Raw genomic sequence first — 13,155 nt, 5'->3', positions numbered from 1 at the left:
CTGCCTTAAGGCTGGAGGCAAAAAAAAGGGCTGTTTAGTGTTTACATGCTCAGATGAGCCCATTTGGGGTTCGTGGGATCTAATTAGCAGTTTGCAATTAGGTGGTGAGACTTTGTAAAGCAGAAGGGCAACGAGCAGAACTAACTGAGATTGGAGCAATTTCAAGCTGCAATTAGATCAGCCTTCCTTGGGATCTCATCTCCCTTCCTGAGGTTGTTCCATGGCTCTTCCCCAACAACTTTCCTTGAAAAAAACAACTCTGGGGTTGTTCTGTGGTACCTTTGAATCCAGTTTGGAAGCTGGGATTTATTGTGCTTACCCATTTCCCTGGATATTCACAGAAGCCTGGATTTTCCTTGGCGTTTTCCAAAGGAAAAAATACAGGGATCTGTAGGTATCACCTCAGAAATCAATTGGAAAAATGAAAGAAAAAGCCCTTGATGTCTTGTCTTCCAAATAGATTTTATTGTCTACAGATCCGAAGTGTTGAATTCAGAGCTGATGAGGAGAAAACAGGGAATTCAGTGAATTGCCTCCTTCCTTGCCATAATACCATTTTTTCCCTTCCAAATTCTCCAGGGGGACTTAACATCACCATGGGAAGTTTAGTTTTCACTGACATTGTAGAAGTCAGAACTTTAGAAGTTGGGATGTGAGTGCTACCCCAGAAATCAGTATTGCCCAGTACACCCAAACTGGAGCTGATTCAGACTCTGGGGGTTTAAACTCAAATTTTATCTGAGTGGTGACCCACAGGAAGAATTATCTAGGAATTAACATGCTCTAGGCAAAAAGTCCTGGGCAGTCCTTCAGTGAACTGTGTAAGAGCTGGAATATTTCAGCTGAATACCCTAAAAAAAATCGCAATAAAACTTAAAAAAACCCCCCACTACTGGCATGGAAACATCATGATATTGGAGTATTTGTAGGGTGGAAGAGTAAACCAGGAGTTCCACTGGCATTGTGGTGATACCACAGCCCAAGGCAAACTGGTAGGGAATTTTCTAATAAAACGTTGAACTGTCGGGGAAATTGTTTACAGAAAGGTGTGATTTGAACATGGATTTGCTGGGGGGGAAAGGCTGTTGATAGATAACATTTTGTATGATCTTTTGGATGCTTTTCCCCTTGGAGTGGAGGTGTCGAGGTCCGAGCGCAGCATTTGAGGTGCCGTGAGGAGTCAGGAGTTTGTTGAGCCTGGAATTTCAGGTCTTGGAGTTGGAAAAATGTCCTCATGTTTTATTTGTCCAGACCCCAATGAGTTTCCCACCCAGGTAAAGCCAAACGTGGCATCAGCAACTCTTTTGGGTTGGATCCCTCCCCTGTGAGCCACGGTGTGGTGTGATAAGATGTGACATGGCAGCAGTGAGGCAGCTTCTTTGCTCTCCATCTAAAAACTTCCAGAGTTAAAAAAAGATACAAGAAAAAAGGGAGGGAAAAGAGAAGAAACAACCCCCATCCTTAAGCAATATCTTTTAATACTGCACAGGACAGGAAACACCACCAGAGGAAGGAATACTGCACATCCTCCCTCCGCCCCTTTTAATTAAAGTGGATTAAAAGCTTGGGTTTGGAAGTCAGACTATTCTGTAGGGTGTCTTGTTTGAACTATTTCAGGACATTCTCAGCATTAGGACTATTACAAAAGTGCAAATGTTATTTTGGCCAGAGCTGAATCCAGGACTTCCCAGAGTAGGACCCTGAGAGAGTCCTGTTGGAAGCACCAGGGTGTTTTGTTAGAAGTCGAGGGAGAAACGTGCATCTAGAAAACAAAAATAAGCATTTCCACAGTGACCTCCCACTGACTTCCAGTGAAAACCAGGGACCATGTTCCCTAAAAACCCTCCTGAGAACCTTGTGCCTTACTGAAATCACTCTGCTTTGTGTCTGCACGGAGTTACATCAGCTGGCATTTTCTATCCTGGTTTCTTTGGTTCTTTCCCCAAAATCTGGGTTTGTTTCTGGCACACCAGCATTGTGTGGATGTGCAGGAACGGGGTGCAGTCCAAGCACACCCACAGGGACACAAAGCCCTGGTGTCTGCTCGAGCAGGTTTTGTGAGCTTGGACCCACGGGAGCAGCCGTGGATTTTCAAGGGAATGATGCATGCCCTGTGTTACAAGAGGAGAGGATCCCATGGTGACCAAAAAAGGGGTGAAATTTGGATTTGAAGGCGTTTTCTCCTTACACATCCTGTGTCCAGATACTCTGTCCACCCACTGCAGTGCTGGGTGGGAGGCACTGAACCCAGCAAGCACAAGTTGTTTAATAAGCAATCACCAATCTCTTGGCACATTTAGGATTTCAGCAACACTCCAGAATTCAGGCTTCTGAAAGAGCCTGGATCATGGGAAGCACTTTCTGAGCTGGTTTGGCTGCAGTTGAGTGCATTCAGATCCATTTCTGGGTGAAATTGGTCTCTGTGCAGCAGCAGGTCTTCAAAGCCCCATAATTCAAACAAATCTATTTGCTTAACTCCTGGACCAACTCGGGATGAGCACAGATTAGTCTCTGAGCACAGCTTAGTCTCTGAGCACAGCTTAGTTGAACAGCACAATATCATGTTCACATTGCCAAGCTCTAATTGGAAAGTGATGTGCTTTTAAAACGGGGGGGAGGAGGGGGAATAAAAAATAACCTGTTAGTTTTTTAACTCTCTGTTTTTAATTTCAGATCTCCTTCCCCTCCCAGAGGAAGTTAGAGATGCCATAGCTTTAATGTCTGGTTTAGCTGCCACTCAAATGTTCACTTTCTGTAAGAAAATCTAAACCAGGAGGTAATGCTATTTTCTCCTGATGTGAAAGGCATGAAAGGCAAGTACACTGCAAGCTGGAGTGATGGGGTGTCCCAGAGAAATTCCCAGCCCTGACAACACGAACTGGAAAAGAAAGACAGCCTTTCTTTTCAGTGCAGTGGTCTGTGCAGCTGGAGCTTTCAATCCCATCGTCACCACCAGCACATTGCTTTTAAAAATCCAAATAAAGTGGCTCTTGATTTGGATTTTCAGTTGAAGGTGTAAGACATAGAAGGAAGTGGTAGCAGCTAAACCAGGAGTTAAAGCCACTGCATTGCTGACCTCAGAAGGATGGGCTGGAAGGAGGAGACCTGAACTCAGGAAAAGCTGGGTTATTAGCTCTCATACTTTCTCCCTGCATCCATCTGTCTGCAGCTCCATGTAGGTAGATCCACACACACCTTTCACTCTTTCAGTGGTGTTTGCAATTAGAAAAAATGCCAGAGTGGACGATGAGCTTGAAGTTCTTCTTGTTCTTCCTTGGGGCAGGGCAGCAAATCCTCATCTGCCAGTAAACCCTCTCTGACCGGTCGAGTTGGGTGGGTAACACCGCTGCATCCATCCCTCCAGGAATGGCTTGGCATTGGGATATCAAATACCAGGCAGAAATCATCTGTGGGCACATTAATGTGCCATCAGTTTGTGTGGAAGGCCAGAGAACCCCACTGGGATTTAGGGAATGGCTCCCTGGTTACCACCATTCAGGGCTGGGTGGGCAGCAGGATCCTTCAGGCCCCTGGGAGCTGTTGCAGTCATCTCGTGCTGGTACTTTTATCTGACAGCTCACTGTCTCCCCTCAGTGTTTTCCTGCTTTCCCTGCCAATGGAGATGTCCTGGAATAATTTTGTCATCCTGTGTTTGTGAACATGCTGTTTATTGCTAATAAATGGCAATAATGTGACAGAGCCTGAAGTGAATTCAGCTTTTCTGTGACGTTCTGTGATTGACAGTAAAGCAGGCAAAGAGCTGGGCCTTTCCTTGATATCTTTGGTTTCAAATGACAGCAGTTATGGAAAGGGATGCTGGAAATGTTACAGGTGTGTTTGTGCATCATGAGGGAGATGGACATTGGATCTCTGAGGAAGAAGCACAAGGCAGAGGCCTTTCCCATCTGGAGGGGTGGGATTTGGGAGATAATTATTGCCTGCTCTCACTGCCTGCTCTGCCTGAGGGTAATTTTGGGGTGAGCATCCCTCTTTCAGCTCATACAATTCCATGGGGGCCTGAGAGTGCTCTTCACCTTGAAGGGTCAGACCCTTGGAGAAGTCTGAGGAGCGTGTTAACAGGGGTTTGGGTTCACACCAACCCACCAGGGGTTTGGGTTCATACCCTCGGTCATTTTGTTCTGCTGCAGTGCTTTGCCAAGGGATCTCTCCCCCCTCAGAATGTCCTGACCCAAAGGATTGATACCTGCAGGGAATGCCAGATAAGAAGGGTTTGCACATGGGGTGGGACCTCTGAGAGGCTGAGTGGCAACACACCAGGAAGGAATACGGATTTGCTCTCAATGCCTCTCCAGAATTTGCTTTCAGGCATTCCCAGGCTCTGGATCTTGCTGGTTGTGTAAAATACAGTCGCTGTCCCTGCTTCTGTCTGTTGCCTGAGTGTGGCTAAATCTCCTGACCCCCCTCACACAGGGTGAAGGTAAGGACCTCGTGTGAGCACGACACGAGGTGCTTTTTTTTTTGCTGTCACCCATATGACCATCCACAGACTTCCCCTTGCCCAAAATCGCTTGGGATCACGTGATCCTGGGCTTTTTGGAGCCATTGGAGCCGGTGGGAAGGGAAGGCATGGGAGCCCTGCCTCCATTTGCTGCATCTGCTCCTCCTTCCATTGCTTTCCGACAACGAAGCCTCCTCGTTACATAAACTCAATCCATGTCCCTACCACTTTTCATTCCCCTTTGGAATTGCATCTCTCTTAAGTCATGAATCCAATCCAGGAAGCCTCCCATGACTTCAGGGTGCCAGGCAGGCCATGGGTACCATGGGCAGACTAGACCCAGGTGGATCATTTCATCATGATTAAAATATGTATCTTCAGATGTAGAGAAAGAACAGTCACAAAACCGAAGATCTGGGGGAATTTTTACTTTCATTTACACAGACTGATTTTTTTTTTTTAAAGTGCCACACCAGCTGAAGCAGCATTTAAATAGAATTTAGTTGGAAGTGTCCAAGGCCAGGTTTGACGGGGCTTGGAGCAACCTGGGCCAGTGGAAGGTGTCCCTGCCCATGGCAGGGGGTGGCACTGGATGAACTTTAAGCTCCCTTCCAACCCAAAGCAGTCTGTGATTCTGTGCTTCTGTGATCCCTTAAGAATCTTGCTATATCTGAAGAACCATAAGGAGATGGACTCTTTTCTTTAGTGGACACAGAAATAAGGGGGTTTTTGGGATTTACTTCTCCCCCCACCCCGTTTGTGGCTCTCAGGCTCCTTTCAGGTGTGTCTTCTCACGGGCTGGGTCTGATCCTCACCACCCAAGTGACGTTGTTGTAGTTGTTCCAGTCTTTGCAGAGATCCAGTGGTTCCCTCTGCAGCAGGACATGGCCTCAGCCATGGATATAAAGCTGACCAAAGAGCTGTTAAACAAGCAGGTGTCTGTCACTGGGGAGGGCTCCGAAATTCGGGTTTTATCCACCCAAACTGTTCCTATCAGGGAGCTGGGGGTTGGTTCCCATTTGGTGGCAATTTCTGTCTGGCTGGCAGCGTGCAGGTGGAAAGGAGCCAAGTTTGCTCTCAGGATGACAGTTTGCTAACAGATGTCTAATGTTTCCCAACACAGTTGGCTCATGTGATGGGAATCGTGAGCTAGTTTAGTAAAGCTGAGCAGTTGGATAATTGCAAACCTTTGCTCCTCACATGTTCTCATTTATCCCTTTTAGCTGCCTAGGTAAGATGGTTGTTGAACCATTTTTTTTGTTTTATTTGTAGTTCTGGGAGGAAAAGCTTGGGGTAGCTCTCGGAGTAATCACTGTGCTAGGAGGTGATGGCTCACTGAAATGGTTGGGAACCTCCAGCAGTGCAAGAAGCCACATGATTTCCTCTCCCCTTGTGCATAGCAGGCATTGCCCAAACGCTTGGGCTGTGGCTTCTGTGCTGCCATTCCAAAGGGGTGGGACGTGTGGGTGATGGTATTTACTCCTGAGCCCCCTGATCACTCAGGTTTCTTCCATGTGATGCCTCTCCGTGCCCAAGAGGAGCTGGAGCAAGGCAGCTCCTTAGGAGGATGTGTTTCCTTTGGAGGGAGGGAAAGAAGTGGTGTTACCAGGGCCCAGCTCTTCCATGGGAGCACACGGATACCCCTCAGGGCAAGGTGGCTGCAGAAAGCCACTGAGGCCTCAGTAGGTCCCTCTGTCATTCAGATTTGCAGGAAACCTTGGAGAAGAGCCTGAGGGGTTCTGCAGGATGCTCCTGTTTCACTTAGGTCTGAATCCCTCTTTCCCTGTGCTGGTTCCTGATGTCCCACCTCTCGTGTCAGCTCCAGCTCTGCCAGCCTCTGCTTGCTGTAGGGTAGGTGATAAGACCCACTATCAGTAAGCAAAAAACACCTTAAAGAGTGCATTGGGAATTGATTCCTGGCCTTCCACAAGCTCTTGTGGGAATCACTGCCTTTGTTTTTAAAAGGTCTTTATTAAAGAACCAACTTTTCCTTGGTTTTCTTTTTGTGCGCTTCCAGCTATGATTTTCCCAGCATTTTGGCCTGTGAGCCAGCACAATTACCAAAATATCCAGGGAAGGGTTCTCTCTTACTTACCCTAATTCAGCTAGAGACACACAACCCCAGAAATCCCAGCCCAGGACATTCCAGCCTTTCCTCTGTGTCTCTCCAGCACCTCACTGACCGTGCCAGGAACGCTGATCCTGCCCTGGGCTTGCCCGAGGTGTCTTCCCAACACACCTGTCATTTATTAATTTAGGAACTAAATCACCAACTCTTCCAGAGGTCAGGAAAGCATTTTCCCCTCTGGAAAGTTTGGGAACACCAGCACAAGGCTGCGGATTTAGAATAAAATTGATGGAAGTTTGGGGGTATTCCAGAGCTGTCTGGTCACAATCCTGTGCCACGTGCTCTGGGATGGGAGCAGGGAGGTGGGACCAGATGTTCCACTGTGGTCCCTTCCAGCCTGACCCATTCTGTGACTATCCCAAGGATCCTCCTCAGTATCTTTATCCTGGTCCAGAACTGAATGTTTTCCTACAGACACACCAATATTAACATTTAAACTATTTCTGTGTTTCTTGGCACTGCCCTCCCAGTGCCTTGAAAGAGTCTCTCTACTTTTGGAGGTGCTAAATATGCCATCACATATGTTTGTCCCTATAAATGTGTGGAGCGAGGAGCACACGCTGGAAAACCCTGGGAGTTTTAGGGAGCAGCAAACTCAGCTTAAGCAAGTTGGAGGACAGGAGGTGAATTCCTGTTCTAAATTTCAGGGTAAGGATCATCCCCCCAGTTTCTGATTTAGGAGATGGCGGGGGAATATTTGCATTTTGATCTTTCTGTTGGAGATATTTATCCCTAAGCTTTGCAGGACTGAAGTGCATAACAACTGTAAGTTTGTAGGAATTTGGTGTTAACGTGGACTTTGACACTTGTAGGTGGGAAGAAAACAGAATTCAGCTGGGGCTGTTGTTAGTAGGCATGAGAAGGGCTCGTTTGCTTGATTTTGCACGTGTTTTTGGTTTCACTGTATATTTTGGGCATTTCTTTTGTGTTTTGGATGCTTGTGGCACCTCTGGAAAAACTGCATCCAATCTGTTTCATCTACCTCTGTGTACAAACTCCACCTGGGCAGAGAATTAGACAAGAGATTTCCAAAAGCAATCACAAGAACGCTGCAAGTACATTTTCTAAGCAAAATAACACCTGAACACCTCTTTTTACATGTTCCAGTGAAAATCCAGAAAATCTCAGCTGGCACAGCCTGGTTTGGTGGAAAGTGTCCCTGCCCATGGCAGGAAGGTTGGAACTAGATGGTCTTTAAGGTGCCTTCCAAGCCAACCCATTTTTTGCCTCCTGACCTGAAGTTTGGCTGTTGAAGGGAAATATTCCATGCTGGGAATTCACCTTCATAACAATTATAAATCGTTAAGGGTGTTTAACTGGTCTGTACCAGTGCTCTAATTTTTTATCCCGAAAATTAGAGCCGTCTCTTTGCTCTGTCACCCCTAAAACGATGTGTCTGCTGTGATTTAGAAGGGGATGTCTAAACATGTGGTGGATTCAGCAGAGGTGTTCTGGTGGCTGGTTTAATATGCAGCTCGTGAGGAGCACTGAGTGATCAATAATAAGGTTATCCCAAGTTCAGAGCAGGCTCTGCGCTCATTGGTTTCCAAAGTCGGATGCATCGGGAGCAAGGTCACCCAGGGGATCTGGTGACAGTATAAATAATAAAGCAGAGCTGAAGTAATTTGTTGACAGCACCACACCCCCCCTCCCCGAGAGAAAATTGTGCTTTATTGCATCGGATCCGGGGCTCGATGGCGAGACCTTTCGCATTTCTTGACACCTGTTTTTCCCCTTTTCGCTGGAAAAATGATGGGTCTTTGCTCTCTGTCCCCCAGTGTCATTGGAGTTTTAAATAGACTAAGGAAGGTGGTTTGAAGGGGATCAGTCAGGAAATCAATCCCAAGCTGCTAATGAAATAGAGACAGGCCGTGACGGACAGGGGACGTTCAAAAGCTGGACGGGTGGATTTGTGTGTCCGTGGTTCCCACTGGGATGGTTTGTCACTCCGTTACCCTGCACGAGTGAAGCCTCCAGGTGAAACAGGTGATTGTAGTCTGTTAATTGCTCAAATTAAGTCCTGCAAACCACCCAGCTGCCCCTCTACACCCTCCATGCCTCCCTCCATAATCCAGCCAACTCCCTTTTCCCATACAAGTCTGTGCTGCCACCAGCCAAAGGTCGGACGCTCGCGGGGACTCTCCGGCAGCTGAATGTCACATTTTATTGAGTGGGTGGATCCTGTTCATCCATTTCCCCTCCAAACCTTTTCTAAAAATAGCACAAACCTTAACAAGGAGCTATTTTGGAGGACTCATGTTCATGGGGGTAGTCATGGGAAGCTTATTTTGGCAGGCTTGCATGTGTTTGATTTGCATGCTACCCCTGGTCAGGGGCTTTGGTGGACGCCTGTGGGAGCCAGTTGGACACGGGCTAAAGACAGGGAGCATCTGGATTTTGGAACCTGGGTTGGGACAGCTACTCCGAGTGAGTTTACAGGAGGAAAAGAAGGGAAGATATCCTCATAGGAATGTTGATATGTGACTGAAGTCATTCATTTCAGGCATTTGCACACCAGCCCACAGCTTATCGGATCTGATTTCATAAAACCTGGCTGTGATTTCTCTCCAGGGACCTTAATGATCTTGCCACTTCCAATAAACATTTATAGAAACTACTGCCGGCCTGTGGATAAGAGAAACTCCTATGAGAGACTTTTATCTTCCAAAAATACTCAAAGACACCAAAAAAAAAAAACAAACAAGCCAAAACCCAAAAAAACCAACCAAACCAGGCAGGAGAAGATCACTTGAAAATGCCCGGCGGGTGGCTGGAGCTGAATTGCAGTGCCAGGCGTTTGCTTTGTAGCCATGCCTAGGGGAGGTTTGCTTTTCCCCCTTGGAAAACCGGAGCGAGGCTGGAACTGGGACCAGCAAAACCCCATGAGCAAAAGCAAACCCTAAGAGCCCAGATGGCCACGCGGCAGGTAAAGGCTGCGCCCCCGCGCTGGCGCCGGGCGGGCGTGGTGGCACACGGTGCCCCTGGCTGCACCTCTAAGAAATTTCCGTTTTTTCGCCTCAAAAACTCCAGATACGAAGCCGAAGCTGCCTTCTTTGCCAACCTGAAACTGGCCGACTTCAACATCATCGACACCCTGGGAGTCGGAGGCTTCGGCCGAGTGGAGCTGGTAGGTGACCTTTCTTCTTATTCCTGGCATAAGTCCTGTGTTATGAGCCCTCTTTTTTCTTGATTACACCTGAATAACCGGGAGAAAATTATATGATGGGATGATGTGTTTGCTAATGTGCCCCGAGAAGTAAAAATGTACAAAGAAAGCTTTGCAGTAACAAGAAGAATTTGTGTGGTGGGTTGAGAGAGATTAACTCGGCTGGTGCTGATAACACCAAGGTTGTGGGTTTGATCCCTGAACGGGCCACTCACTAAAGAATTGGACTCAAAGATCCTTGTGGGTCCCTTCCAGCTCAGAATATTCAGTGATTTTCTCTCTAAGTGGTTCATGGCATTGATTTATGGCCTTTTAAAAACAACTTGTGTGGCTGTTGAGCACTAGGATTAAAAAAGCAACCTAAAATCTTACCGGAGTAAGGTACCATGTCGCTCCTAAGCAGCTTCTAATTCAGGTCTAGAGATAGTGCTCCTGACAGCTGTACATTCAGTGCCTGCACTGTGGCAAAACAACCCAGAAAGCTACTCACCTGTTGCAGAATTGTAGAGAAAAGACAAAATCTGAGCTTGCTTTTTGCTCTGTTGGATTTCGAGCTGTTTATTGAGGCAAAGCCTGAGCGGGAGGAGACCCAAGGGCAGCCATCATGTGGCCCATTTGTAACATCCCATCAATACAAAAACTGAGAACAGAAAGAGGGAGTTATTTTACATCACAGAGGAGCTTCTGACACCGGACACTGGCAGAATATGTCAGGAACTCCTACAAGTTAGGGGCAGAAAAGGAGCAGAGTTACTGTTGGCATCACAAAACTTCAGGGAAAGCCCCGCTCCAGAGCCCTGTGGGAGCCAAATGCACCCGTAGCACTGGGAGTTGGAAAACGGGCAAAATGAGGTGTTTTGGTGATTGTTTGTGAGGTGAACAGTAAATTCTGTGTTCAGAGCACAACTCCCCTGGGATTTATTTCTGACTTCTACTGGTTGGATGTCTATAAAGTCATGCGGAGGAGAGAGTGTCTGGGAGAGCGTCAGTCCCTTCCTGGGGTTTGGGGTTTCCTTTGTTATTTGTTTGCTGTTAGCAACTGTTGTTTTGGAAGAGAGTCCCAAGAGCTCCCTCATTCCCTTTCCCTGCTCCTTCTGTAGTCATCTGCTGAGGATGCCTTAGAGCAGGAGTTTAATCCGGGTTGTGCCCTTCTGAAGTCCCTTCACCTTCATCTCAGCAGCCTCCAAGAAGCCCTGAACCTATTGATGGCAAAAGCATTTCTGTCACCTCACAGGGGTTTTCTTCAGGGGTGGGTGCCCCTCTCCTAAGCAGGAAAATGCTGGTTCAGCTCATTTTTAGCTAATGCTGAATTGCACACAGAAGGATAAAAGAGATTTAAAAGTGTAGCTCCACGCTGCAGATTTTATTGTTTTTCTTTACCACAGAGGGAAATGTTGTAAAACCAAGAAAATATTCTTGTTGTCAAAACAGAGCCTAAAATTGCTTCCACCTCCTCCATGAAAAACATGGGTTTATTATTTCAGGCTAAAAATGGAACGAAATGTAAAACACGGTGGAGGAATTGACTCTTTTATTGCCTGAGTGTGTTACAGGAGCCTGTTAGTGCAGGAATGTTCCTGGAAAACATTCACATTTTTGTGCTTTCCAAGAGTAAAATTGATCAAGTGAGTAAAGTACATTGCAAGGAGGAGGATTTTTATAGTGTGGGCAAGGTCCCCTGGGGTCATCCTCCATACCACTCAAGAGGGCAACTGGTGGTTGCTCTTCCTCGTCCCTAACTGGACTTTGTAATCAACTTTTATCCAGGTTTCTCTTGAGGGCATAAACCATCCAGGGTTGGAGAGACCACAGTCTGCCCTGAAAATAATAGGAGTGGACTTTTTGGGGTGCACCAACTATTTTTTGCAGCTCAGCTTCTCTGCTTTGGGTCAGTTGAGCGTCTCCTGTGCTGGGCCCCAGGTACCTCAGTAACACGTGGGAATAGGGAGTGTCACCTCCTGTTCGTGTCCTGCTTTGCAAAGGACAGGGATGTGGGTCAGGTGTCCCCAGCCCTCATAAATCATCTCTCCTGGACTTTATTGCTCTTGTCTTTGGTCCTTAATTTCCTTTTCATGTAAGTCCCGCGCTTCCAGTTGTCTGCCCCAGGTCAGTTCTTTTGGTTTTATATCAAGATTATTTTTGACAGCTCTGAAATAAATACGTAGGAGTATCTGAACATATGGGATTAGCGCCATTATTGCCTTGAAATCAGTTTGTGTAGGTGGTGGCTGAGCACAGGTAAAATTCAGGTCCATGTCCTCTGGAAGACACACAGCTTGGCACATCCTGGGGCTGCAAGGGACCTGCAGATCCCATCATCCAGCAGAGTCAGATATTTCTAACCACTGCTGATCAGTTTTCCCTAATTTCTTGTTGAAGTCTTTAGGGAAGGAGGTTCCCAGGAAGTTTTACTCCTAATATTTATTGTCTCCCTGCTGTAGCCTACCTGGAAACACAAACACATACAGCTGGTGAGCTTGGGTTGTGTGGATTTGAAAACCATTATCACCTGAACTTGAAGAACTCTTTTCTTTAAAGGAATAAATGTGCTTTTGAGCTTTACATCCTGAGCAGGGACAGGACCCAGGGAAGGGCTGCAGCTGTACCAGGGCAGGATCAGGTTGGATCTTAGGAAAAGGTTCTTCCTCCAGAGGGTGGTTGGGCACTGAACAGGCTTCAATTTGTAAAAACTGCTCTAAATTCCCTTCCTTTTCTCAAAAATCCTCCCAGCCCTCTCTGGCTTGATTTTAATAGTTGCAAAGTTACTAAGATTCTTCTTATTTTATAATCCAAGACATTAATGCATGTTTTTTATATTCTACACAGACCCCCTAAAGTCTTTTTGGCTTGATGGTGGCCACTAAAAGCAAAACCCCTTTATAATGTGGAGATGAGTAAAGGCACACATAAAACTACACACATAAAGTTTCAGCCACATTTTATGGGGGCCATACAAGACCTTTTTTAAATGGACACTACGACACTTTTCAGTTGTATTTGGGTTTTAAGAGAAATCTGGCCACAGATTTTGAAGTGCAATCAAATCTATTGCAGCCTCTAGCCTGGTTTGTAAACAAAGCCATTAGTGAATTAATTAGATGGCAATGAAAAAAAGCTGTGCATTGTCTTCCCATGGCCTGACAGATGCAGAATTCAGACATTTATTAATGGAAATTTCCAATTGTATGTCCCAGCTGTTACAAAGCTTTCTATTAGAAAGGTCAGTTTTCGATTTGGAATCGCCTCGTTTTTATTTTTAATTGTCAGGATTGACCTCCAGCTGTGCCAGGGGAGGCTCAGGTTGGCCAGGAGGAGGAATTTGTTGCTGGAAAGGGTGGTGAGGCCTTGGCAGGGGCTGCCCAGGGAGGTTTGGAGTGCCCATCCCTGGAGGTGTCCCAGGAA

General features: G+C 46.6%; 1 protein-coding gene across 8 annotated transcripts in view; it reads left to right on the top strand.

The window, feature by feature from the left end:
* PRKG1 (protein kinase cGMP-dependent 1) overlaps nt 1-13,155 on the top strand; it is a 393,869-nt gene that overhangs the window by 355,322 nt on the left and 25,392 nt on the right. For 6 of the 8 annotated variants that reach the window (XM_032695058.1, XM_032695062.1, XM_032695057.1 and 3 more), the window contains one exon: nt 9,618-9,714. In XM_032695058.1, coding sequence (XP_032550949.1) covers nt 9,618-9,714 — 97 coding nt within the window. Of the gene's footprint in view, nt 1-3,835; nt 4,439-8,855; nt 9,514-9,617; nt 9,715-13,155 lie in introns of those variants that run through there. The other 2 variants (XM_032695065.1, XM_032695064.1) reach the window with 2 other exon arrangements.

This window comes from Chiroxiphia lanceolata, chromosome 8 (genome assembly GCF_009829145.1).
Source record: "Chiroxiphia lanceolata isolate bChiLan1 chromosome 8, bChiLan1.pri, whole genome shotgun sequence".
Lineage (NCBI taxonomy): Eukaryota > Metazoa > Chordata > Aves > Passeriformes > Pipridae > Chiroxiphia > Chiroxiphia lanceolata.
The sequence above is the reverse complement of the archived record's forward strand: the minus strand, read 5'-3'. Positions and strand labels throughout refer to the sequence as shown.